Source organism: Populus alba, chromosome 7, assembly GCF_005239225.2.
Source record: "Populus alba chromosome 7, ASM523922v2, whole genome shotgun sequence".
Classification (NCBI taxonomy): Eukaryota; Viridiplantae; Streptophyta; class Magnoliopsida; order Malpighiales; family Salicaceae; genus Populus; species Populus alba.
In genome coordinates, this window is record NC_133290.1 from 14,078,527 (window position 1) to 14,104,344 (window position 25,818).

The 25,818-nt window shown below is 35.2% G+C and overlaps 5 protein-coding genes across 5 annotated transcripts; 1 reads left to right on the top strand and 4 right to left on the bottom strand.

Moving 5' to 3' along the window:
* Positions 1 to 750: 750 nt before the first annotated feature.
* Positions 751 to 3,414, bottom strand: LOC118040307 (alcohol dehydrogenase-like). Its single transcript, XM_035047202.2, has 9 exons — positions 3,182 to 3,414; positions 2,919 to 3,055; positions 2,769 to 2,815; positions 2,329 to 2,654; positions 2,158 to 2,240; positions 1,981 to 2,056; positions 1,742 to 1,803; positions 1,399 to 1,656; positions 751 to 1,075 (listed from the first exon to the last, which is right to left on the bottom strand). The coding sequence occupies exons 1-9, from the start codon at positions 3,216 to 3,218 to the stop codon at positions 959 to 961; spliced, it is 1,143 nt and encodes a 380-aa protein (XP_034903093.1). The 5' UTR covers positions 3,219 to 3,414; the 3' UTR covers positions 751 to 958.
* A 6,636-nt stretch (positions 3,415 to 10,050) lies between these two features.
* Positions 10,051 to 12,255, bottom strand: LOC118040306 (probable glycosyltransferase At3g07620). Its single transcript, XM_035047201.2, has 6 exons — positions 12,053 to 12,255; positions 11,552 to 11,833; positions 11,131 to 11,414; positions 10,761 to 10,993; positions 10,500 to 10,657; positions 10,051 to 10,348 (listed from the first exon to the last, which is right to left on the bottom strand). The coding sequence occupies exons 1-6, from the start codon at positions 12,143 to 12,145 to the stop codon at positions 10,244 to 10,246; spliced, it is 1,155 nt and encodes a 384-aa protein (XP_034903092.1). The 5' UTR covers positions 12,146 to 12,255; the 3' UTR covers positions 10,051 to 10,243.
* A 2,172-nt stretch (positions 12,256 to 14,427) lies between these two features.
* Positions 14,428 to 16,911, bottom strand: LOC118040305 (uncharacterized). The gene is made up of 2 exons (XM_035047200.2): positions 16,634 to 16,911; positions 14,428 to 15,836 (listed from the first exon to the last, which is right to left on the bottom strand). The coding sequence occupies exons 1-2, from the start codon at positions 16,848 to 16,850 to the stop codon at positions 14,914 to 14,916; spliced, it is 1,140 nt and encodes a 379-aa protein (XP_034903091.1). The 5' UTR covers positions 16,851 to 16,911; the 3' UTR covers positions 14,428 to 14,913.
* A 592-nt stretch (positions 16,912 to 17,503) lies between these two features.
* LOC118040375 (probable glycosyltransferase At3g07620) lies at positions 17,504 to 20,815 on the bottom strand. The gene is made up of 10 exons (XM_035047303.1): positions 20,743 to 20,815; positions 20,501 to 20,645; positions 20,187 to 20,276; positions 20,009 to 20,112; positions 19,789 to 19,871; positions 18,893 to 19,192; positions 18,280 to 18,566; positions 17,960 to 18,195; positions 17,710 to 17,867; positions 17,504 to 17,611 (listed from the first exon to the last, which is right to left on the bottom strand). Exons 1-10 carry the CDS (start codon positions 20,813 to 20,815, stop codon positions 17,504 to 17,506), a joined length of 1,584 nt encoding a protein of 527 aa, XP_034903194.1.
* A 2,050-nt stretch (positions 20,816 to 22,865) lies between these two features.
* Positions 22,866 to 23,546, top strand: LOC118040304 (uncharacterized). Its single transcript, XM_035047198.2, has one exon. The coding sequence runs from the start codon at positions 22,866 to 22,868 to the stop codon at positions 23,544 to 23,546; it is 681 nt and encodes a 226-aa protein (XP_034903089.1).
* Positions 23,547 to 25,818: the final 2,272 nt, after the last annotated feature.

Below are 25,818 nucleotides of genomic sequence, written 5' to 3' on the forward strand. Positions count from 1 at the left end.
CATTCTGTTTCTGATCATACCAGATTTTCCCAAACCTAGTTTCCCTTTAGATTCGTTGGATCATAGTTATATCAAGAACCACAAGTGAAGTTGCCATTCTGGCCAGGCTTCACGATCTTTTTCAAAGTTTTCTATCCATAGCACCATTAAAAACACAAACTGAGTGAAAAAGAACATGTGATTCTTTGATTTATATATAGATGCCAGAAATGGGATAATATATATATAATTTTTCCTATCTACAATGAAAGAAATTACCTTCTGATGCTCAAACACTCTAATTTTCTTCAATCAACAATCTCAAACAAGAATTTTATTGTTTCCTGTCACACGCAGGCAAACCAAACCAGTCTTCTTTTATGCACCCATACGGATAATACACCTCGGGCCAGCTCCACTAAGCATGTACTCGAAAGCCTTGTTGATTTCTGAGAAAGTTCAACGATGTTCGTATCAGTAACTAACTGATGGAGTGAATTCTGAACTCTGTGCACCAATATGAAATTTGGAGTTCATTCCTGACAAACCTTACTGTACCTTCTGCCGCTCGGTAATGGATTCCGAATAGCATTCTGTTTCTGACTAGACCACATTTGGCCATGCCTAATTTCCCTTTAGGTTCATTGGAACAGAGTAATCTCTAGAACCAGAAGTGAAAATGCCAATCTGGCCTGGCTTCAAGATTTTTTTTTCAATGTTTTCGTATCCATAGCACCGTGAAAGACAAACTGAAAGAGACACAAAAAGCACTGAAAAAGTACAAGTGAAATTTTGATTTATATATACATGCCAGAAATGGGATATTATATATATTTTTTTGATCTACAATGAAAGAAATTACACACTGTTTTATCAAAAAATCTTGACACTCAAACACAGAAACTTTCTTTAATCAACAATCTCAAACATGAATTTTATTGCTTCCTGTCACACCCAGGCAAACCAGACCAGTCTTCTTTTATGCACCCATACGGATAATACACCTCAGGCCAGCTCCACTAAGCATGTACTCGAAAGCCTTGTTTATTTCTGAGAAAGGGACTTCATGGGTGATGAATTTCTCTAGCTCCAGCTCCTGTCACATTACAACTAGATTAGTTAACAGTGCAGGAGATTGCATTAAAATAAAAAGAAGGAATAACTACTGATTTCTTTCCCGTGACAGAAGTTTCAGAATTCAATGCAATTGTATTAGCATTGCACTACCAAAGAAGGTTAAGGATTTTCATTTTCACAATGTAAAGATGATAATTTAAGTTGATGTCTTGACCGCTTTTATCTTTAAGTTCACTCTAAGAAATACCAACAGGGCCACAATTCTAGTCTACTACAGGTGTAAGGATGGAAATGTATGTTCATACTGCATGCTGGATAAGATTAATGGGAACTCAGATTTACCTTGTTCATGAACTTCTCGACAACAGAAGGAAGGTCGGAGCGCGGTTTGTAGTTGCCGAAGAAGGTACCCTTGAGAGTCTTCTCATTCAGGACATTCATTGGATGGGTTTTGAAAGAATCATCTTTGTTCGGCACACCAACAAGTACAGCAACACCCCATCCATCATGGACGCATTCAAATGCAGAAATCATGGCATTGATGCTTCCAGTACACTCGACACTTCGATCAACTCCTCCATTGGTCATTTCAGCTATCACCTGAACACAGTAAATCAAAATTAGGACAGACGTAAAGGATTCGCCGATGCTGGTTGCTCAAAACACGACTCACTGTGTCACTTACCTCTTGAACAGGCTTGTCATGATCTTTTGGGTTCACAAACTCAGTGACACCAAACTTCTTGGCTGTTGAAAAAACACAAATGAACATCAGGGAGCAATTACTATCACCAAGAATCAACATTAAGGCTACTTCAATGTATCAGTTTTGTGATATTTGCTATTAGACAGAGCAAAGCATCAATCAATAATTTAAGAGAAATGCGCAGCAGCCACAATGAACAACATTACAGCTTCTCTCACCTTCATCGAATCTATTGGAATTCAAATCGACACCAATGATTCTTGAAGCACCAGCAATCCGAGCCCCTTCAGCAGCCTAGATTAGGAAAAAGCAACAAAAACAAGTTCTGCATTAGCACTACTAGCAGCTTGAGCAGAAGAAAATTATCATGCACCTACCAGAATAAAAAAACTCACCGCAAGACCTACTGCTCCTAGTCCGAAAATGGCTATCGAAGAGCCTTTCTTTGGTTTTGCAACATTCAAGGTGGCACCAAGACCTACAAGTCAAAAAAAGAAATCACCATTACAAGAAAGCAACAAATCGCCCATTCAATGATTTTTATCAAATCGCGTAGTTCTCCCAACCTGTAGAGATTCCACAGCTGAGAACACAAACTTTGTCAAGAGGAGCAGCAGGATTGATCTTGGCAACACAGCCAACATGAACCACAGTGTACTCACTAAAGGTTGAGGTGCCAACAAAATGGTAAATGGGCTGCCCTCTGATCGAAAACCTTGACTTGCCATCATTCAGCATCACACCCCTGTCAGTGTTAATCCTAAGAAGATCACACATATTACTCTCTTCTGATTTGCAATGTCGGCATTCCTTACACTCTCCGGTGAAGACAGGAAGCACATGGTCACCGGGTTTGAGGTCTGTCACACCCTCCCCGACACTCTCAACAATCCTAAAAGCCAGGAGGACAAAAAATCAAATTAGTCACCTCAATTCATCACCATTACAACAGCCAAAACCTCCATCTAATCATGACCAATAATGGACTAACGGTTCAAATTCATACCCTCCTGCTTCATGACCAAATATTCGAGGAAACAATGGGGTTTGACCCTGCAATTTGACAGCCCATTTTTGTAAGCATAAATCTCTACTAGTATAACTTGTAAAAAGACCAATGAGCAGACATAATAATCACAATTGAAAATGCCGTCACCTTGGCTTCCCAGAAGTAAACATCAGTGTGGCAGAGGGAGGTAAAGAGGATCTTCAAACGAACCTCCATAGCTTGAGGAGGAGCCACCTCCACTTCTTCTATTACCAGTGGCTTCCCAGCTTCCCATGCCACAGCAGCTACAGATTAAGCAAAATGCATCCAGTCATTGCCAAACTTAAATGAGAAATCCAAAGACACAAAATGACAGCAGCACAAAGAACAAATCACAGACCCCACAAGGAATCATGAACTTTCTTGGTTACCTTTGCAACATATGACTTGACCAGCAGTGGTTGACATTTTTTTTCTGTCTTAAACGAACTTTAGACCCTTCTCTAAGGCTTCTTTGATTACTTTGCTCTGTTTCTTGAGTTGTGACAAGACAGGGTTGTCAGTGTAGGTATTTATAGTTGCAGAAGCATTATGTTGACCATAAATTTGAATATTTTTTAAAAGAAAACCATTTATGATCACTGCTGTTTCGTTTGTCCACTGTATTCGCTCTCTTGTTTGCAACAACGGCTCCCCCTGTTTCTACTCTGGCTTTCTGGTTGTGTCTGGTTTTGGCAAACTACAAACCAGTCCTCAAACTATTCTATACCTTTTAATGCAATCTGCAAAAACAATTTTGCAAATTTATCGTTCAAATGTCACTGGGTTTCTTTACAAAAAACATTCTAAGAAAAATAAGACTAGAGAGATTTGTAGTTTTGACAAACATTTGTCTGAGTTCACAAATTCTCAAACTATAAGATTTATTTTATTTATGTTATACAAAAATTCTCTAGTGTAGTGTTTTTTTTTTTAATTAATATTACAATACCAAGTAGTTCTTGACACCCAAAAGAAAAATTACATGGTATGGAAACTATTTTCAAGTGATTGATTGTTTGATGGTAGAATTGTAAAAGAGTATATAGTCTTACATTTAATTGAAATATCTATCATAATTGAAGGATTGTTTTGCAATTAGCGTTTCTAGTTTTGTATTTCCAGTTGTGGTTTTGCTGTTTGTGTCTTTCCAAGTGGTTGTTGACCTTTTAGATTCTTGTAATACAGCCGGACTGACACTTACCTTTATTAATTTTAAATGAAGTGTTTAGGCTGCCAAAAGAATTTCTTTTATAGAGAGAGAAACATAGCCATTTTTCCAATGTCTCTGGAAAATTCAAAGAATATCTCATTTAAAATGATCTGAGAAATTCTTTTTGTTTATTTTGCAAACGTTTTATTCTCATTTTTTTCCTCAAAAAAATGGTTGTAAATTACGAGTAATTGGAGGCATCTACAATTAAAAAGTAAAAAAGTGTCTTGTTATTTTATAATTATGGTTTTAAAACTCTATCCTATTGTGATTTGAAAGTTTAGATTAGGTAAAGTAAAAATAAAAATAGAATTAATTGTGTAACCCGGTAAAAATCTTAAGTTAAATCACAATTTTAAAGGCAAGTAACACTTTACATCCTCAGGAATTTGTGTCAGAAAAAAAAGTTAATAAAAAATATTTATTTATTTACAAGACTTTATTATATTTGATATAATGAATTTTTTTTGGTTGATTTACAAAATCCGTTTTGACCAAAAATGCAAAGTATAACATTCAAAAACTTGGTTGTAAAGTAAAAATATAATCAAACCATAGAATGCTCAAAATATTTTTTTTAAAAAATATATTATTTTTATTATTTTATAAAATTAAAAAATTAAATTGATCTGAGTCACCATCCCGGACCTTGCTGTAAATTAGGATATCTACCATGTTGTGGTTTCAAATCTCTTGAGAGAATTATGAGTTTTTCTTGGTAAGTTACATTGTTTAGATTGAAAGTAAATGATATTGTATTGATCACTTTGAGGCTGCTGTAATTGCGTTAAAAGCAATGTTTTTAAAGATTTTGAAAATAATCCTTCTGTTTTAAATTATTTTTTTATATGTAAAAAATATTTTAAAAATAAAAAAAAACTATTTTAATATATTTACAGGTAAAAAACATATTTAAAAATAATGTTTATTGCTTTTACTATGATGGTCATGTCTTTTACCACCGCAAGGTATTTGCACCAGGTAAGCTGAGTGATTCGCAGGGTAACATTAGAACCTAAAACTGTACTAATCTCAGACCTTTTTTGACAAGAAATGGGAATAAAGAATAGATGAGCCTTATGAGGATCATCAGTACTCAAACATGAAGAAGTAATGTTCACTTGCATATTTGCTCTTGAGCTTGTGATCAGTTGAGTGATAACATGTTGATGCGTTTGCACCAGGTACACAAACACCTTAAAATCCCTCTCCATTGCTGCATAATTCCGCAGGAAAGATGCTTCTCTTTGATAGATGTCACCAACTTGAATGGAAGCTTTTCATCTAGACGCTTCGTTTCGGTTCTTTTAAACTCGAGAAACAGTAAAAAGATTATTAAAAAAGGAGGTAAAAAAGAGGGGAAGATACCAGAAAAGATAGCAAGAAAATGATCAAAACAGGAACAAGAAATGGCAAGAAAGTCAAAGAGCAAGTGGTTACCACTTGTTAAAGAAAAAGATGATCACAAAGAATACCAGTGAAAAGAATACGACAGCTAAAAGTGCAATTCCTACGATATTACCACAGCAGAAAGCGCAAATCTTAACATAAAGGATTAAGACAGCAAGAAGGACCGCTCCTAGAAAATTCATGTTTCCAGGGTTATGATTAGCGGTTTGTAGGACATCAATGGCTTCTTCTTGGGGATCTTGTGCAGCGTGTTGGTCGATTTCAATGCCTCCTTGGGGATCATCAGTTTGATGGACATGAATGGCTTCATCACGGGGATCATATGCAGCGTGTATGTCGACGTCATTGCTGCCTCCTTCTTGGGGATCAGCAGTTTGGTGGAAAACAATGGCTTCTTCTTGGTGATCATGTGCAGCATGTTGGTGGACGTCCCTGCCTCCTCCTTGGGGACCATCATTAGTTTTTTGGACAACAATGGCTTCTTCTTGGTGGTCATGTGCATCGTGTTGGTGGACGCCACGGCCTCCTCCTTGGGGATCTTTTGAGGATTGGTTGTTAACGCTGCTGTCTTCAGAATCATCCGAGGATTGGTTCACAATGAAATGAACTTCATCTTGGAGATCGTCCGAGGGATAATCGGAGGGCAGCTCTTCAACGACAAAGTTATTTATACGTTCTTCTTCGGAATCGTCTGAGCTCGGGCCGTACCCTGGGAGGTGGTGGTTGAAACCGTTTCCGTTGTTCATTTCTTGAATTTTCCTTTATTTTCTTTAGAGCTAGCTAGAGGAAAGGAGAGGAGATTCTTTGTTGTTTAGTTGAAAGAGAAGAGGATGAGAGGTCAAAAGGGTAAGCCTCAGATTATATAGTCAGCTAACGACTTATAATTTCTTGATTAAGTCCTGAAATTATTGATTTTACCAATTAGGTCCCTATCTATCTCTTTTCCTCAACCTGTTCCTTGTGCTAAAATAATTAGAGATGGTGTTGAATGATGAATAGTGAATATGATATGATAAGTGTTTTGACAGAAGGATCAGATTGATTAAAGGTAGGTAGTTGAGGGACTAATACGAGGGAATTAAATTAATATCTGTTGTGTTGTTTTGGCGGTTAGAGAGGGAGGGAGGGAGGGAGAAAACGTTATAACTAACTAATATTTCAGTTAGTGTTTGTTATTTCTTCCGGCAACTTTTGCCACGTCACAAGCAGTAATTTGTTCACAGCACAAAATTGAATTGTTCAGTTTTTTTTAATTACTATAATTTTTTTTAAATATAAAAATATTGTTTCTAAATTCTATATATATATATATATATATATATATATATATATATATGATAAACTAGACATGCATGTGGAGCTTCAAGATACCTTTAAATTACATTAAAATATTTTTTTTGTTAAACTTTTTTATATATTCATGTACTTGAATTTTCATTTTTAAGTTTGATTTATCTATTTATCTAACATGGAATATTAAAAAAAATAATCATTTTTAATCTTATAACTAAAAAGTAAACCCCAAAAAAAAAAATTCAAACTTTATATATCATTTTAAAAAGTAGTGAAAGAAAAGAAATATGTGATTGAGACGAAACAAGGTATAATAAAATCAATTGTTTATAGGTTAAAACTCTTAAATTAATTATAGAAAGATATCCAAAATATTTAATTTTTATTTATTAAATTCTTTGCTAAAATAATAGTCTTAGGCCTAAATTGAATAAGAAAAAAAACTAAGTGAAATAAATCCCCAAACAGAATAATTCTTAAACTAAATAAAATAGGAATAAATAAGGAAAAACTTCTGCATTAGTCTATTTGCCTTCACTTCAAGTGTATTAAAATTTTAAATACCAGCTTAAGTCCCTTTATAATAAATTTTATATAAGAAACACAAATTATCAAATTATTTCTCTTTCTTTTATCTTATATCGTAATGAATTGCAAATGGTAATTTTTTATTTTTATCAACACGTATTATATCTATATAATCCTTCAACTGATCTATTTTTGTAGAGCTGAATTATCAACATATTGCAAAACAGTTGTTTACATCAACATTATAATTAACCATGTTCAAGATAATATGGATCTGTCAAACATGCTCAAAATCATCTTGCACAATGGGGTTAATTACATCAACATGAAAAACAGATTCATAGCATAAAAAAAATATTAAATGTTAATATTTCTCCAACAAGCTCAAAAGCTAAAACTCCCTTATACACATTGATCTTAGTGCTTATTGTTTTCATGAATGGTATGCCTAACAATACATGAGTTGAATTTAAAGCAAATTCATTATCCATGTCTATAATGTAAAAATTCATAGGTAAAATTAGTTCATTTACACTAATTAAAATATTCTCATCAACACCTTCAGGGTATGAATTAGATCTATCTGCTTGAATTATAACCCTTGTTTCCTTTAAAAGTCTTAAATTCAAAACCTTGTAAGTTAAAAGTGAAATAACATTGATTGATACTCTTAAATCAAGCATAACTTTTTCTACCTTATAATCTCCAATTACACATGGTATAATGAACATACTTGGGTTTTTGCATTTCTGAGGCAATTTTCTTTGTATGATTGTGGACACATTCTTTCCAACTCTTATTTTCTCAACAGTGTTCAAATTCTTTTGGCTGGTTGATTGCATCCAACAATGAAATATTAACTTCAACCTTCTAAAAGATTTCAAAAATATTATGCTCTGTCTCTTTCTTCCTTGCTTTCGCTAATCTGCTAGGAAATGAAAGTGTAACAAGATTCTTAGTAATAAGAAAGATGATTTTATTACTTACCTTATCAGCTAATGCATCTATCGTTTCGAGGTTTGTATGTTTTACTCCTTTATTGCTATTCTCTGTTGCTATTGAACTTGATGTTGAATCTGGCATGGTAGTCGACACCATGGTTGCTGTTAAATCTGACAGGGTGGTCTCGATCCATGTTGAATTTGATGTTGTGTTCTGCACCTTGGTTATACTAGAATATGAAATTGAAGCTGATAGTTAGGTCAACACCTCTTTTTCATTTCTAAAAGTCATATCACTTGTGTTTTCTCTTGGGTTAATCTCAACTTGGGATGACAACTTCTTTTTATTAGCTTTAATACTCCTCATAGACAATGTAAGTTAAAAAATCTAAACCAAATAAAATGGGTGTTATAAATATATTAGACTCAAAGAACTTAGACTTGATAATTAGTCAAACCCAAGATAGCATGGGTCTGGTAAACATGCTAGATCCAAAAGGCTTGGACTTGACAGTCAACCAAGTCCAAGATAGTAAAAATATTTATTACTTTGCAAGAAAACAAGAATCTTGTTTATAATAGACAAACAAAAAAGAGTGGTATTTGCTAGCAACAACATAATGGAGGTAGTCAATCAATATGGATTGATCCAAAACCTGATTCAAATTCAATATAACACCTATAGGTACATAAAAAATGTATTGAATTGATTTTTTTAAATGAATATATCCAATTGCAACTTTGAATATGGAATTCAAAAGGATCAAATGAGAAATGATACTCTGAATGATAGAACTCTAATGAAATATAAGATTAACCAACATTTATTGAATTTAAAACAAAGTCAGAAGAAATGGTTTGATTGTCTTATTTTTGTTTCTTGAACCGAGAGATCGATGCATTGGGATCCTAGTTCATATAGATACAAATGGTCTAATGGGAGAAATAATTTCCAGGAACATTTTATTTATGAGCAGAAGAGCCGTTTTTTTTTTTTCAAGTAGTGTTCAATCGATCACGTATTAATCAATATTCGATTGATTGGTCCAAGGTTATCGACAAAAAAAATTTGTCTAAGTCACTTCCTTTTTGTTGTCCAAGTTGCTTCTTTTTTTATCCAAGTTTCTTCTTTTTTTGTCTAACTCACTTCTTTTTTGTTTATGAGTTTCAGGAATATTTCTATTTATAGGTTCAAGATTCATACCTATAAGTTAAAAGGTCCTGATGATTATCTTTGCAATCAGCTATTAGAACCAATAGGTCTTCAAATCATTCATTTGAAAAAAATAGAAACCCTTTTTATTTGATGATCATGATACTTCTCAAAAATAAAAAAAATTTATCAATGGAGGAACAATATTACCATTTTTGTTTAATAATATACCAAAATGGATGATTCATTCATTCTATACTAAAAATAATTGTAGGAAATCTTTTGATAACACGAATTCCTCTTTCTCAATAATATCTCACGATCAAGACAATTAACTAAATCCCGTGAAACCATGTCATACGAAGTTTATTGATATCTCTCTTTATAAAGCAAATCGACTTCGATTCTTAAATAATTAATCTACATTATTTTTGCTTTTATTGTAACAAAAGATTTTCTTTTTATGTGAAGAAAGCCCATATCAAGAATTATAATTTTATATATGGACAATTCTTCTTCATTATCCTATTTATTTACAACAAAATATATTCTTTGTATGATGGTAAAAAAAACATATTTTTTTAGAGAAAAATACTATTTCACTAATTGAGTCACATGTAATGATTTTCAACGAAGTGGTGATGAAGGCTTGCAAACAGGATATTACTATTGCAGTGGTTTCTTAACTTCAATGAAAGAGCAATTATTAGGCAGTAAACATATTTAATACTTTGCAAAGAAAACAAGAATCTTGCAAGGCAGGAATACAAGGTTTCGCGATAAAAGTAGTGACTGTGGCAGGCATACATAGAACCTTAGAACTATAGAAGAAATTTGAGTTATACACAACACTTTTCTGAGAATTGAAAAGGCAAAGGTTCATCTTTGTGGCACGAATTAAGTTGCAGCAACTCAGTCAGTAATACTTGGTAAAATGGTTGCGCAGCCACAAGTCATACATGGTCATATGAAACGCGTCATATTTGGCTGGAACTAGATTCCACTGAAAGTGCTTCCGGACCTGATTCAGGTGCAGGGAACTAAAGCAATCAGGCAGCAGACAATGAAGGTTTACTACATTCAAAGAGAGCAATATAAAGGAAGCTAATCATCAGAAGCATTTTCAAGAGAAAATTTCACAGACAATTGAAGAAAAAAAATAAAAAATTTACCATGACGGTGTTGGTCTTCATGGCTCGATATTCATGCTCTAACATCTCCTCAAGTTGTTCCCTTAGGTAATAGACTTGACTTTCCTCGAGTATTATGGAGAATTTCCTCCAGTCAAGAATGTCTTTGAATGGTAAATCATAGTAGTCAGACATGATAACTGCACAAAGTTACAGTCTTCTTAGAAAACAAAAAAAAGCTATAAAGATACAACACTAGAGAATTTAGTCAAGAGAAGGTATGAAAGAAGAACTGTCTTTCACCTGGAACACATCCATAATGAATTGCTAATGCTATAGTACGATCGAGCTCTGGGCCTCCAGGACAAATGCAATACTTAGAGTTATTGAAAGCCTCATGGTACACCAAATCTCCGTCTTCTATACTAGGGTCCCTTCCTCTCTGTATGAAAAGTTCTAAATCATTCTCCCAAGCCTCAAGCAGCTTCTGTCTTATATCAGAATTATTGAGACCTCTCCAGAAAGCTAGAGTAATCCTGCAACATATAAGACATTGTAAATGATATGAAATTCTAAAGTTACACACACACACACACACACACACATCCCTTATAAGATAGAATTCATTAGGCAAAAAATAAAAAAATTTCAGCAGAGTATTCTAAGTAATTACCTGTTCGTTATGTTATTTGCAGCAGGAGGAAGAGCAAGTGGCGGCACGCGTTGTGGGAGGGAAACATCCTTATGAGGAACATATTCATCATTATAACTTGGAGTACACATGACTTTAATTGAGTTCTTCATAAGATTAGCAATTCGTGCAGTAGCAGTCACATTAATGTCTGCGCAAGTTACGAAGAAGTGATCGGCACCTAAAGTTCTGTTCCAATAAGGGTACTTGGAAATGAGGTTCTTGACAAAATCCTCAACAGAAATAGCCCTTTCATCCTCTGATCTCTGAAAATAACATCATCAACGTAGTATCAATGCATTAGAACAGTGACTTTCTAAATTCTTTAAAACTTTTCATGCACAGCAATTGCAAGGACCCGTGTAGAATTCAACTAACACATCAATATCAGTAAAGATTATACCCCTGCAGGCAGTGAATGGCAAGAAATAGGAATGAGGAAGAGGTGAGCCTTCTCAGGATCTTTGGTCAAGAAGCGACTCAGATTGAGATTCAGATAGAACAATCCTTCATTCCCATACTCGCCATCAAGCGTCCTTGGATTGCTACAGGAACTAGTATTATGTGGATACACGAAGATCTTGAATTTCCTCTCCATTTCCTCATAATCAGGATCAAAAGCCTCAGGAACGTGAAAGACTTCGCCAAAAAATCCAGCTTCTTGAGCATAAGCTTGAAATGATCCCTACATCAAAAACAATATGCATGAAAAAGGGCTCAAAAGTCAAAAGTGAAAGAAAATGAGCAGTGAAAGAAACAAGAAACAGTGCCAGTAATCCTTAATTAAAGAACTGAAGTTGACGCATGAAAAAGGAACAGTACTCGCATTCAAGAAGGTGGGAATATTGGTTCATAAATGGAAAATTGCATGAAAAGAAACTATAATGAAAGAAAGTGAGTGCACCTGAAAAGGTGGGAATCCAGGTGGATAGATGGAGAAGCATATGGAAACAACAACAAATAAACAGGCAAGCCCTCCTCGTTTGAGATTCTTCATGGCTGTTTCAGGGAGAATGGAAGAGAGAAAGTGGCTTTTGCTTTGAGAGAGAGGGGGCGGTTGTGTCAGTTAGTTGAAAATAAAATACTCCCTCTGGCCTCTAGTTAGTTAATAAGTAGGGAAACTCTGGAGTAGCTTTACTTATTTTACTGATCCATAAAATCATTTATAAATTCTCATTTAGTTAAGAAAAAAAGGGATTGAAAGAATCACAAAACGTTGAAGAAAGAAATAGTAAATCTCGACTATTAAATATAACAATATAACCTAAAATTAACAAGTCACTTGGCTGAATTATTTAAGTGATATATACATAAAATAAAAATAAATTCTCTAAATTTTAAAAAACAAATTTAGAGATGTGAAAACATAAACAATGTAATTTATTTTTCTAAGAGGTTAAGGGAAATTTATGAAGAAAAACCTTATTCTTAGAAATTTTTTTAAGTAGTTGATGGAAATCTATAAAAGATAAACCTATACTTAGAAAATATTCTCAAGGACTAAGTGTGATAGGTATGTGATCTCCCTAGAATGGAATAAAGCATGAAAGCCCTCAATTAAAAAAGATTTCACCGAAAAATAAGAGTTTTGTAGCCTTGGAAGGTATGTAACCTTCTATGTGATGATGTGGGGGCTTGAAAGCTCTCACTAAAGAATGATCAATGGTGTGTAAGAAATATGTAACCTCTTTATGATGGCATGACACATGAGAGTCTCTCACTAGAGAGTGGTGTTAATCAGAGACTACATTGGAGAATGAGGATCTGAGATCAACCCCTGATGAATTGGCGAGAGACTCTTTGATATCACATGAAGAATGTGCTAGTTTGATATTTCATTAGAGAGTGGAGGATCTGAGATCAACCCCTAAAGAATTGGTGAGAGACTCTTTGACATCACCTGGAGAATGTGCTAGTCTGATATTGCACTAGAGAGTAGGGGGATCTGAGATCAACCTTTGATGATTGTAAGGATATTTGTTTTGAGAGACTAAGTCAATTCCCTTTAAGGAGAATGGCTGGAAGCCCACACTATAAATATAACGTTAGGGAATATATGTCAGAGATACATTATTTTTATTTAAAAAATAAACTTACATTTTTATGGAGGATTATGAATCCTAAAAAGATCTGAGTAATAGGTACATGAGAGGTTCTTAAGAGTAACATGTCTTGGAGGTGGCGCTAAGATGTTTGCTTTGACTACCTTGATAACTTCAAATGAGTTATCCTTATGATACACCGAATGGCTATGGGTTGATCATTTAGGGTTCTTCCTTGAGCTTTCATTTCTACTAGGAGAATGATTTCACTTGGAAGGTCTTTGGTTGTCCATGTAACAAGGAAATGGGGCATGTCGTAGCAAATTAGTCTCTTCCACCTGTATGTGATTTTCCATAACTTGTTTCACCTTCAGCAAACTTCTATCTAGTAAGGCATAAATTTTTTTTCAAAAGGCATATATTCCTTTACCCCTAGGGTGTAGACTCACTCTCTTGTTGAGTAACACCAAATAGTTTTGTGGAGCTTTTATTGGTGGATATAGTGGTGATGAAATGTGTCATTAGCTTAGCATATAAGTTACTAAACCCATCAATAGGGCTTGACTTGAAATTATTGTACTATAAATGCGCAGACCCCTGGAAGGTTGTTGGGGGGATTTTACACATGGAGTTATTGTCTTGTATAACCAATTCTAAGCTACCGCGTACATTATTTACATGTTCTATTGAGTCTGACCAGACCATCACTTTTAGTGGTCATCCTGGTGAGGTACTTGCAAGCTTGGAGAGTTTCATCTAACAACACAAGGCTATGTTCACTAAAAGAAAAGTATTTTTCTTCTCTAGATTTTATTTTCAAATTGAAAATAAAAAAAAAAATGTGTTTATTTGTTAAGAATAAAGATGCATTTTTTTAATAAAAAAAATAAAACAAGAAGATTACAACTATTTTTCATAGAAATCAAAACCATAATTTAGTCATTTTAATTTTATATTTGTGATAATCTTATTGTATAATTTTAATTTTATTTCATCCAAATTGAAAATCATCATGAAAAGCTTATAAAATACTAGTTTTTCCTTTTTGCTATACGCTGTATCATCTATATAGTAACATTTTCTTAATTAAGTTTGAATTTAGATTGGATTTAAAAAAAAAAAAAATCTATTTAATATTTGAAATAACATGTCAAGAATTTAACTCTATATTTTATACACATTGTTACAGTGTTGCAAGATTTTAAAGGCACTGAACCAAAAGATATAAACTCTCGTGTTGATAAATAGAAAAAGATATTTGATTCTTGAAACCACACCATACATTGATAGATTAGGCATAACTAATTTCTTGCTTGTGCTATAGATTGACCACTACCAATTTAGTTTCTTGGTGTGGGTCACGGGCTTGGAAAAGGTATCTGGTAGGGAAGAGCGTCGCCCAGGGAATGTGCATTAATCCCAGGATTTCCCCGATCTGGAAAGTCAAAATGATAAAATCTCGATTATTCAATAAAATAAAAACTACCAAAAATAGTTTAAAAAACAACAACACAGATCCAGGAAGATGGAGACTTAAACGATGGAATTTGCAGCCTAAAACAAGCGTTGTTGGTTGCCAACGGCGTGCGTCCTGGAACAAGCTATCTCAAACAGAATAGGTACCAGTATCCACTATCATGATTGATTGCAGTGAGCTTCTTACTGACCGCCGAACAAAAAGTTCTATCCTGGGGTCAGTTGAACATAACTAGCATGCTGTTATCTAAATTCGGCGCTTCCTTGGGAGTCGGCATCCATTATGCGGACGCCGAGTATTATCTTCTATATGTTTGATAGGACTTAGACCACCCTTACCATAACCTTCTGCAAAGCTCGTGATGGCTAGCCTTTTCTTCTTGAAGTATGTAAAACCATTCACCCTCATCACAAATGATTTCAACCCCAGCTGTCTTGCAGCTTGCCCAACATGTTCTGCAGTTGCTTCAGCAGCATACCGAGAGAGTTTTGCTCCCCCTTGCAGTTTTTGCAACCATCCTGCTGTCATCGAAGCATTTTTCTTTTTATTTCCCTTAGAATCTGTCACCGCAACAAAGGTATTGTTACGTTTTAGCTTCATGAACACAAAATCATCATTCAGCTCAACATGGTACTGAGGAAATCGGGAACCCTCTTGCCCTATTACTCCTCTCACAAAGTCCATTGGCCTGGAATTTCTCCCACCTGCATAGAAGTCTGGCCGGGGACCTCTCTCCATTTCAAAGTCTCTCTGACCTGCAGAGAAGTTCATAGACCTGGGATTTCTCCCCATCTCAAGGTTGGAATTCTGCATGGAACTTCTCCCCATCTCAAAGTCTCTTCGACCTGCAGAGAAGTTCATAGACCTGGGATTTCTCTCCATCTCAAGGTTAGAATTCAGCATGGAACTTCTCTCCATCTCAAAGTCTTCCCGAACTGCAGGAAAGTCTTTGGGGTTGGAATCTCTCCCTGTTTCAAAGTCTTTGTGACTCGTGGAGTGGATGAAACTTTGAAAACTCAAAGCATATGGAATGGTAACATCTTCCTTGGAAGTCAACAAACCATAACTCATCCCAAAATTTCCAGAATAACATGATGCGTGTCTCGCATTTTCTCCTCTGGCAACATTATGAATAGACCAAAAACTACCTCCAAGTCTCTCTAAACAGCCTGCATGATTGAACAACCTTTCAATTGCTTAATAACATCATTAAAAACACGTTGAGCAGTGGAATTCTAAATATGCATCTTTCTAACTATGTAAGGGTTGTTCATAACATTTTTGTCCAGCTGTTGCCTCCCAGAGACCATTTTATAGTCACCAACCCTGTTTTTTCAATCGACCCATAGTTACATAGGTTCCACAAACAATTACTTCAAACACAGAATCTATGGCATAGATCCAAGGTTAATAATGTTGTTCAGCCACCAACGATTATTGGATTGGCAGTTGCTTCACACCAACTGTAAACCTTCTTGGGTTCTTTCACTAGACCATTTATCTTCAGTATCCAAACAACTATTTTGGTATCAATTAATTCTAAGTTTTGAGAGGAAAAAAACACACATACAATTTCAGTACATGAAAATGCATAATGAAATGAAATAATTTTTGCAAATCAAGGTCATTAGGTGATCGCCAATTTGACAAACTAAGGACAGCCCGTTTGCTCATCCACAACCGAGGCACTCAAAAACTCTAAATTTAAGATCAAAGCAACAAACTTGGGCTTAAGAGATCAAATTAAATCTAAATTTAAGATCAAATATAACAAATAAAGGAAACCCAAATGAGAAAAGCTCAAGGAAAGACCAACTAAATCAGAAACCTTACCAATCATTTCATACAAAACATTAAGTACCCGGTCCAAGTATACTTCATTAAAACACAATTATGCAAATGATCTGTTCAAATCAAGTAAACCAACAAACTAATAGGGTGAGAGAGAGAGAGAGCTTGAACTTGCCTGGAGGGGTGGCGTGTCTGGAGATGGAGTTGAAAGTTCCACGAGGAAATGAAGCAGAAATAGAACCAAGCGCGCTTCGAAGGGGAGATAGAGATTGCATTTCTTTCTTTCCTTCTCTTCGAATTCGTTTTTCTCTGGTGTCTGTGTTCTTGTAGGGTTTTGATGGTTTCAGTGATGAGAGGGAGTCGCTGTTTAATGAGGGCCCAGCCCATTTCATTTTCTTTTCAGGGGTTGGCCCAGCTGTGCTCTTCTCTTCTCTTCTCTTCCTTTGCTTTTCTTTCTTTTTTCAGGTTTTCTTTTTTTTTTTTCTCTCAAAAAAATAAAATAAAAAACCATTTGTTTTCTCTCTCTTAATAAGAATAAATAAATGATGAGTCCAAATTCAAAACAAATAGATGATTTTATTTTATTTTAAAATGAAAATTAATAAAATGATATAACGTCCTATAAAAAGAATTTCTCTTTATTTTATCTATATATTTATTTTCTAATATTATAAATATTGATAGTTACAGTTTGAGTTTTATAGAATTTCTTGATAAACTTAGTCTCTAAAATGGAAAAACCTTAACTTAGTCCCAAACCTATATAATTGAAATAGTTAGATCCTCAAGGTTTCCTGAATTTCTCAATTGGATCCTTCCATTAATTGCACAATCCTTACGGAAAATATTTTACAAGTTTTGCTGCTGTGAAAAAACAGATGAAAATTCACAGCACCGAGGCTGCTCTCATCCAGCAAGGTTGGCATTTCAGAAGATAGGATCAGTAAACAACCTCATTTTTTGCAATAAAATCTCATCTAATAGCTATTTGAAAGGGTACAACACATTTCTCAAGCATATCAAGAGCAATTGCTCATCTTTATGGCTAGCACCGGTACTTGGTAACATGGTGGCGCAGCCACAGGTCATACATGACCATATGAAATGCATCATATTTTACTGGAGATAAGTTCCACTGAAAGTGCTTCTGGACCTGATTCAGTGAATTCAAGAAATTTACAAGCAAAGTTCAATACAATTCTCAGAAGAATTTTCCAGAGTGAATTTTACAGACAAGTGAAGTAGATATACCATGAATGTGTGATTCTGCAGAGATTCATATGTTTGCTTTGGTATGTCCTGAAGGATTTTCTTTAGCGAATAGACATCATTCTCCTTTAGTATTACAGAAAATTTCCTCCAATCAAGAATGTCGTTGAATGGTAAATCATAGTAGTCAGATAAGATAACTGCAGAGAGATCCACATAAAACCATCAAGCTGCAAATTCAGAAAATCCACATGACTGCTGAGAAGAGATGAAAGAAGAACTGATCTATCACCTGGAATGCATCCATAGTGAATTGCGAATGCTATAAAACCATCAAGCTGAGGGCCTCCAGGACAGATGCAAAACTTGGAATTGTAGAAATCCTCACGGGCTTGCCAATGTCCTTGTTCAATACTAGTAGGCCAATCTCTGGCTTCGATGTAAAGTTCTGAGTCATACTCCCAGGTGAGGTACAGCTGCTCTCTTATATAAGAATCTTCAACACCACTCCAGAAACCCAGCATGGTCCTGAAACATATGCATGCTGTTTAGCTTTATGGTAGTAATGTTCCTGGTATGACAGAATTCATCGGGTTAAGAAATAAAAGTTGCCTGTTTTTTTCTATATTTCTGGCTTCAGTATAAGCATATGGCTGCACACTTTGTGGGAGGGAAACATCCTTATGAGGAACATATTTACTATTATAACTAGGAGAACACATGAGTCCAATTGAGTTCTTCAAACGGTCAGCAATCCGTGCAGTAGCAGCCACATCAACTTCTGAGCAGCTTACATAGAAGTGATCGGCACCTACAGTTCGGTTCCAATAAGGGTACTTGGAAATAAGGAACTTGACAAAATCCTGGACAGCAATAGCCCTTTCTTTCTTGGATTTTTCCTGGACATAGAAATATGAATATCAGAGGCATTGTGCAACGAATCAGAGAAGCATGCCAATGAACGGACAGCGATGCTTAAGAAAATGAATTAAGAAAGCAATCTGATACTGCGAAAGAAAATGTAATTAATCTTCTTTTTTCAACTAGATTCATCATCGAAAGTTCAAAAGCCTCCCTAAAACGCAATTTAATTAGTAATAAAGAAAAATACTACAGCACAAGGAAAACCATCATCACCAAAATTTGTCCATTCAAGATAACTTCTTGTAATCAGAATTCAAGAACCACATCTGCTAAAATCTCTTTTTTAATGATATTGTTATACCTCAGGAGACATCGAATGACAATAAATGGGAATGAAGAAAAGGTGAGCCTTTTCAGGATCTTTGGTCAAGAACCGACTGTGATTGAGATTGTGATAGAAGTATCCTTCACTCCTAAAACAGCCAAGCACCGTTGGCTTATTACAGGCGGTAGAATGCTTGTCTGTGTTATGGGGATAAACAAAGATCTTGAAGTTCTTCTCCATTTCCTTATAATCCTTTTTGAAAGAGTCAGGAGTATGGAAGAGTTCAGAAAAGATTTCTGGATCCGTAGCATTTTCTTTCAATGACCGCGCCAGCACCTGTATATGAAAAGGCCTAATCTTTAAAGAAAATACAAATGAATACTGTAGAAAATGCAAGAAAATGAGGGGAAGCACACGAAGAGAAAATACGAGAAAGTGAGCACCTGAAAAGAATTTGGGAATTGAGGGTGATATATTGAGAAGCAGATTGAAAGAACAATCAAAAAACAGGAAAGTCCTCGTTGAAGATTCTTCATGATAGTTTTTCTTGGGAAAATTTGAAGAATGAAACTTGCCAAATATTTTATTAGGCTCGAGTTGTAATAGTTTCAAGGCTTATGGTCTATTTATTGTGCTTTTATCTAGAGAAATGGAGGGGGAGATAGAGAAGAGGATTGGGTTAAACAGTTAGTCAATTGGAAGGGAGGGAAAACAGTGGCAGTTGGATTAGTTAGTTGAAAGATAGTCCTCGTAGTTAGAGACCATCACAAGATGGATAGTATAAATGGTTCTTTCCCTTCTCCATAGTACAGGCTGATCTTGGATAACAACCGTGTTCTATAAGAGATTGTTGAAGTTTTTGTTGTTACACTGCTTGCCATCGTATCTCATCTTAGGTATAAGATTTAAGAGTAAAATCTTCATGAATATACCTTATCAAAGCAATGGATGACATTAAAACTGGTCCACTTAACAGAAAAAACTGAAATCCTAATCGAATCCCACCAAGCAAAATCTGAAACATGAACTCAAATTATTCTGTAATTTTCATGGGTATTGCCATTGGGGCTTTTCTGAGAAAGAAAAACCAAGGGCTTAAGCCTAATGAGGGACAACAAGTTTGCTGGTTCAAGCACATTCTGCTTTGATCACCTCTCAAATCATTCTGGTATTTCATATAACGCATAAGAAGAAGGTTATCGAGAGAAATGTCAAGTAAAATGACCACGTTGGGAGATTTATCCACAGCACCGAACCTTCCAGGTTTCAGAAAATAGAATTTGTAAAAATGATTAGAAAAACAAGAGCCTGGGAAAAGTTCATTTGGCACCTGTTTGGAAAGAAGTTATTGCGGTAGGCATATCGCCTCGGAGATACAGAGTTTATTAACATTGAAAACTTGAATGGATCAAAGGCAAAGCTGCATCTTTATGGCACAAAAGTTTCTGTAACTCAGTATTACTTGGTAACATGGTGGCGCTGCCAAAGCTCATACATGACCATATGAAATGCATCAAGTCTGACTGGAGGTAGATTCCACTGGAAGTGCTTCTGGACCTGATTCAGGAGTAGGGAATTCCATCCTATCAAGTTTTAACACGGTATGAAGTAGAGGGATTGTGAGGGAAAAACATGTGGGCGTACCTTGATTGTGTTGGTATACAGTGCTTCATATTCTTGCTGTTCGTACCCCATGGATCAAAGATAACATTCTCCTCGAGTATTACAGCGAGCTTATGCCAGTCAAGAACGTCTTTGAATGGTAAATCATAGTGTTCAGACAAGATAACTGCACAAAGTTATACGAACTTCTTAGGAAACAACGGAAACAAAACACTCTAAGATGCCATACCAGAGAAGAGATGAAAGAAGAACTTGTATATCACCTGGAACACATCCATAAATTGCAACTGCTGTATCTCCATCGAGCTGAGGGCCTCCAGCTACTTTGATGTCCATTTCTGTACCAAAAACCCCCCAAGCGTGGACCAGCCTCTCTCTAACAAAAGAATCAGTAAGACCTTTCCAGAAAGCTAGTTTAGTTTAGTTCTGCAACATATACATGCCATTCAGCTAGTGTTGTGGTAATTGATATTCCTGATATGAGGAATATGACAAACATGTTAAATTACCTTTTCGAAGTCTTATTTCCAGCAGAAGAAACATCAAATGGCTGCACATTTTGTGGGAGGGATACATCCTTATGAGGAACATATTCATGATTATAAGTTGGAGAACACACTAGTCTAATTGAATTCTTCACAAGATTAGCAAAATCTTGACAAAATCCTCGACAGCAGTAGCCCTTTCATCCTCGGATTTCCCCTGCACATAACAACATCAGTGGCTTAGGACAACGAAAGTAGTGAACTGCTGAAGATGTTCCAGCTTGTACGTTTAGTTTGATATCTCTGCATCATCCTGAACAGCAAAGATAAGCAACATTTTCCCTAGATTGCTGGTTTCTCAAGTTAAAAGAACATAGCACTACTTCAAATACCATAATGCCATTTTAGTGGTCTAGTATCACTAACTGTATCTTCGCGCCAATTTATTTAACAATAATAATAAAAAAAAATACATTTACTCTCTGAATTATCTTAAATTATCATACACAAAATCCTCATATAGCCCAAGAAATCCTAAAAACCCAAAATTTCAACTTAACCATAAAATTGACAAAACAATAATTGGTACTCGTTAAAATAAATCTATCACACCTAAGTTACAAAATCACTATCAACACATTAAATCTATTAATTTTTCTCAATTCTCAAAAAACAAGTATAGATAACTAAAAGCTTTCTGGAATCAGATATGTCTTGCTGTTACTCATCTCCTGCATGTTGAGAAAATGACAATGTGCATGCAAAGAGTATGGTAATGAGCAGTTTCTATGTTGAGAAGGACTTAAAGAACAGTTTCCAAGCTGAACAGCATCCTTCACATTTCTTTATTATTTCATAATTGGGTGTGCATTGAGCGTTTTGCTTAGATTTATAGTTATGTTGAAACAAGATATACCGAACATGGGATCTTGAAAATTGACAGATACAGTATCATTCAAAATTGATGTAGTTCGATCTAGCCTTCATCATATCTACTTTTTTCGGTTCCCATGTGACCTTTCATTCTCGAGCTTTTATAGCAAGAGGACAAACCATTTCTTCCAACCATTGATTGCAGGTGTAATGGTGGCGATGGGCATCTGTTGAAGAAGATGAACAGCACATCCACAGACGGCGCCGTTTTGATGTTTAATGATTATTTGCGTTTCGGCCCTTGAAGTTTTAAAAGTTTTGTAATTAAGACCCTAGTTTAAACTATAATTGGCCCCCTAAATTTGCGCACCATTTTCAATGTAGTCCTTATATTTTACATTAATTAAATCAATTTAAAGCTTAATCAAGTTTCAAAACTTATCAATTTTTTAATTAAACCCTTGATTGGATTAATTAAATTAATTTCAAGCTCAATTAAGTCTCTAAACTTATCAATTCTCCAATAAAACTCTTAATTTGATTAATTAAACTAGTCAAGAATTTAATTAAATCTTTAATTTCCAATCATGTTGCCCTTAACTCAAATTTTAATTCATTCTTCATTTATTTTATTTTTATTTGTTTTTTATTATTTTTTTAATAAATAAAATAATTAAAATAAAAATATCAAAAATTAAGTTACGACAATTCTCATAGTTTGACATAATTTTTCCAATATGTTTTAATATTCAAATAGCCCCATGCAGTGGACGTTAAAAGATTGCGTTGGAATTAAATGCTGCCTTATCTATAGATAATGATCATCAGGAATTAATTAACCTCGTCAGACCGTTGAGAATTACTTAAGGAATCAGGAATCCTTTTCTAACCAGGAAAACATATGCCTATAAATCAACAAACAAAGACTCGTATATTTCCACAAACCCTAGCTGCTAGATTCGCTGTCCTCATTAGCTTCTTCGTTTTGTCACAAACCCCACTGCCCTTCTTCCTCTCTCAACTCAATCATGGAGACTCCCATCGATTACGACTTTACTGTCAGATTAAAAGCCAAAACAATTAGAAACTCACAACACTTCAATATTGACCAACCACTACAAGAGGTACCAACAACATTCCCTGTGAACTTCTTTCTCTACAAGCGAGAGATCTCCTCTCTTCATGGAGTGTATAGAAGGCCCGAGGCCATAAGCCGCCAAACTATTCACATGCCGGTAGGAGATTCACCGGTTCATTACACTAATGATTTCAAAGAGATCTTGACCGACATGGGCATCCCTGATATCAAGATATCACAGATAATATTCGAAGTTGCAACCAAGGCGCCTGGCATTGAAACTTGCAACGTCGTATCCATGCTTGTCGCAATAAGGAAGACAGTCTATCAAGAAACCAGACCTCGTAATGAAGAAGATGATATTGCTAGAGCTGAGAGGGAGTCAATGGAGGTTGAGGCAAAGCCAATCCCGGCCACCAAGTCCTCTATTGATGCATTGGAAAGGGTGGTTTTGGACGCCTCGACGTCAGCGAGAGACTGCACTGTTTGTATGGAAGAGATTGACGCAGGGAGTGAAGCAATCCGGATGCCGTGCTCGCATGTCTATCACTCCGATTGCATTGTTAAGTGGTTGCAAATTAGTCACATGTGTCCTCTTTGCCGCTATCATATGCCCTGTGACTACTTGTGAACTTTGTCCTGTTTAGGTTTTAGCCAGCTTTAAAATACTCCAAGGATTGGATTGTATGTATACCGCATCTGGTTGAAACAATTTTACCAGTTATTAAGCTTTGATTTCATCACTTTTTTTTCTTTTGTTAAGTATAGCTATAATTAAAAATCGCAAAGTTGGCTAAAACATGCTCATTGCAGCTTTACCTGAGAATAGCTAACGAGAAGCCAGGAACTCATAAATGAATGGATGAATCCAGGCACAGGGCAGCTGTCAAAAGAAAGAAAAATCCCAAAATATATACTTTGATTGATTGTTTTTTGTTTGCTGTTGGAAGAAAAAACCAAACAATCCCCGTTCCATTAGGAAACCAATGACCACATGTACATTATCAAAACAAAGGACGAGAAAAAACACCACTCCGACCTGGTAAACTTCGATTTTTCCTTACTACCAGAAAAATATTTATTTCTAGAAGTTTTTTTTAAAAGGGAATTGGTTGATATTAAATTAATCATTAAAGAGTTGTTTTAGAATGAATTTTTTTTAAAAGGGAATTGTTTGATATTAAGCATAATTAATTTTTTTAATTTCACTAATTAAAAATATAAATCAGATTGACAGAATTAAAAAATTAATAATCTTATCTCAATTTCAGCTTCGCCTTCATGCCCATGTAATAAAATCATACCACATCACAGCCGATCACCAGTTACATTATGCGGTATACAATCACCGTGCCAACCACTCTTGATTTTACTTTACCTGGCATGGAAGTAGATTATTAGAACCTGGATCTTCTAATAATCTATGGAGGACTGATGAGTCTTAAGAGAAAAGCGAGTTGAAGTGTATAATTCAGATCGCCAGGCAGCCGAAGTTTCATCCTCAGATTGCTAACAGGTCACTTTAGGCTTCAGACGTTCCATTTCATTGGCTTTTGGATATTTCATAACATTGCAGCCCTATCATACATAGAGAAACATTGAGCAATTATTTCAAACCTTTTGAATTTATTTTCCTTACCTGGTGAATGTAATACAATATTGGGGTTCCTCTGCCATAAAGTTTTCAGAATTTCAAGTTGCCATTTACCAACTGCACATTTCTCTTATTATTGTCACCCTCTTCTTTATAAAACGACAGTAAGAAGGATGATTAGAGATCTTACTTGAAGGTTCGTGATCTTTACCTATTTTAACTTGACGTGATTATCTTTTGTCTATTTTATGTGGAAATCGATGGGAACTTAATTGGATCTTCTGGAGATTTATGAAGGACTGAGTCTTAAGAGAAAAGCGAGTTGAAGTGTCTTGAAAAGGCATAGTATAATTCTGTTCACCAAGCAGTGAAGTTCATCGCCAGATTGCTAATAGGTTACTTTAGGCTTCAGACATTCCATTCATTATCTTTTATATATTCCATAAAATTGCAGCCCTATGAATTACTTATTGGCTGAGCTTTGATTTTCCTATTAACTTCTTTCCCTTGTTTTGTGCTTTTTTCTCGGCTTAAATACATGCTTTGAAGCGCAAAGACCACACCTCATGGGCATCTGTTGATACGAACATCAAATATGAAAACAAAAGCTGAAGTGTTATTATGAGGGAAATGCATCAATTCATTAGATAGAAAATGAATAGCAAGGGTTCATCTGACATCTATTTGAAAATTGAAATATGTTCATCAAAAATGGAATGGATCAAACAAACAAAGATTCATCTTTATGGTTGGTACTTCCAGACAGGTTTTCAACTGTGATTCTGCTGGATCAAGCTTCACCAACTCACTAATACTTGGTAACATAACGGCGGAGCCAAAGTTCATACATAACCATATGAAATGCATCAAGTCTGACAGGAGGTAGATTCCACTGAAAGTGATCCTGGACCTGATTCAGTAGTAGAGGCAATTAAGGAAATGAGACAGTTCAGAATCAAAGAATGTTTAATTCATTCAAGGAAAACAATATGAAGGAAACTAATCCTCAGGAGAGGCATTTTGCAGAGTGAATTTCACAAGTGAAGTACCATGACTGTATTGGTCTGCAGGACTTTATAGTCTTGATCTGGTATGTTTAAAAGGATTCGCTTCAGTCCATCCACATCACTCTCCTTGAGGATTACAGAGAATTTCTTCCAATCAAGAATGTCGTTGAATGGTAAATCAAAGTAATCAGACATGATAACTGCAGAAAGGTTCACAGACTGCTTAGGAAACAAATTATAAAAAAAGGCTTAATTATACAATACAAGAGGAGATATGAGAGAAGAATTGATCTATCACCTGG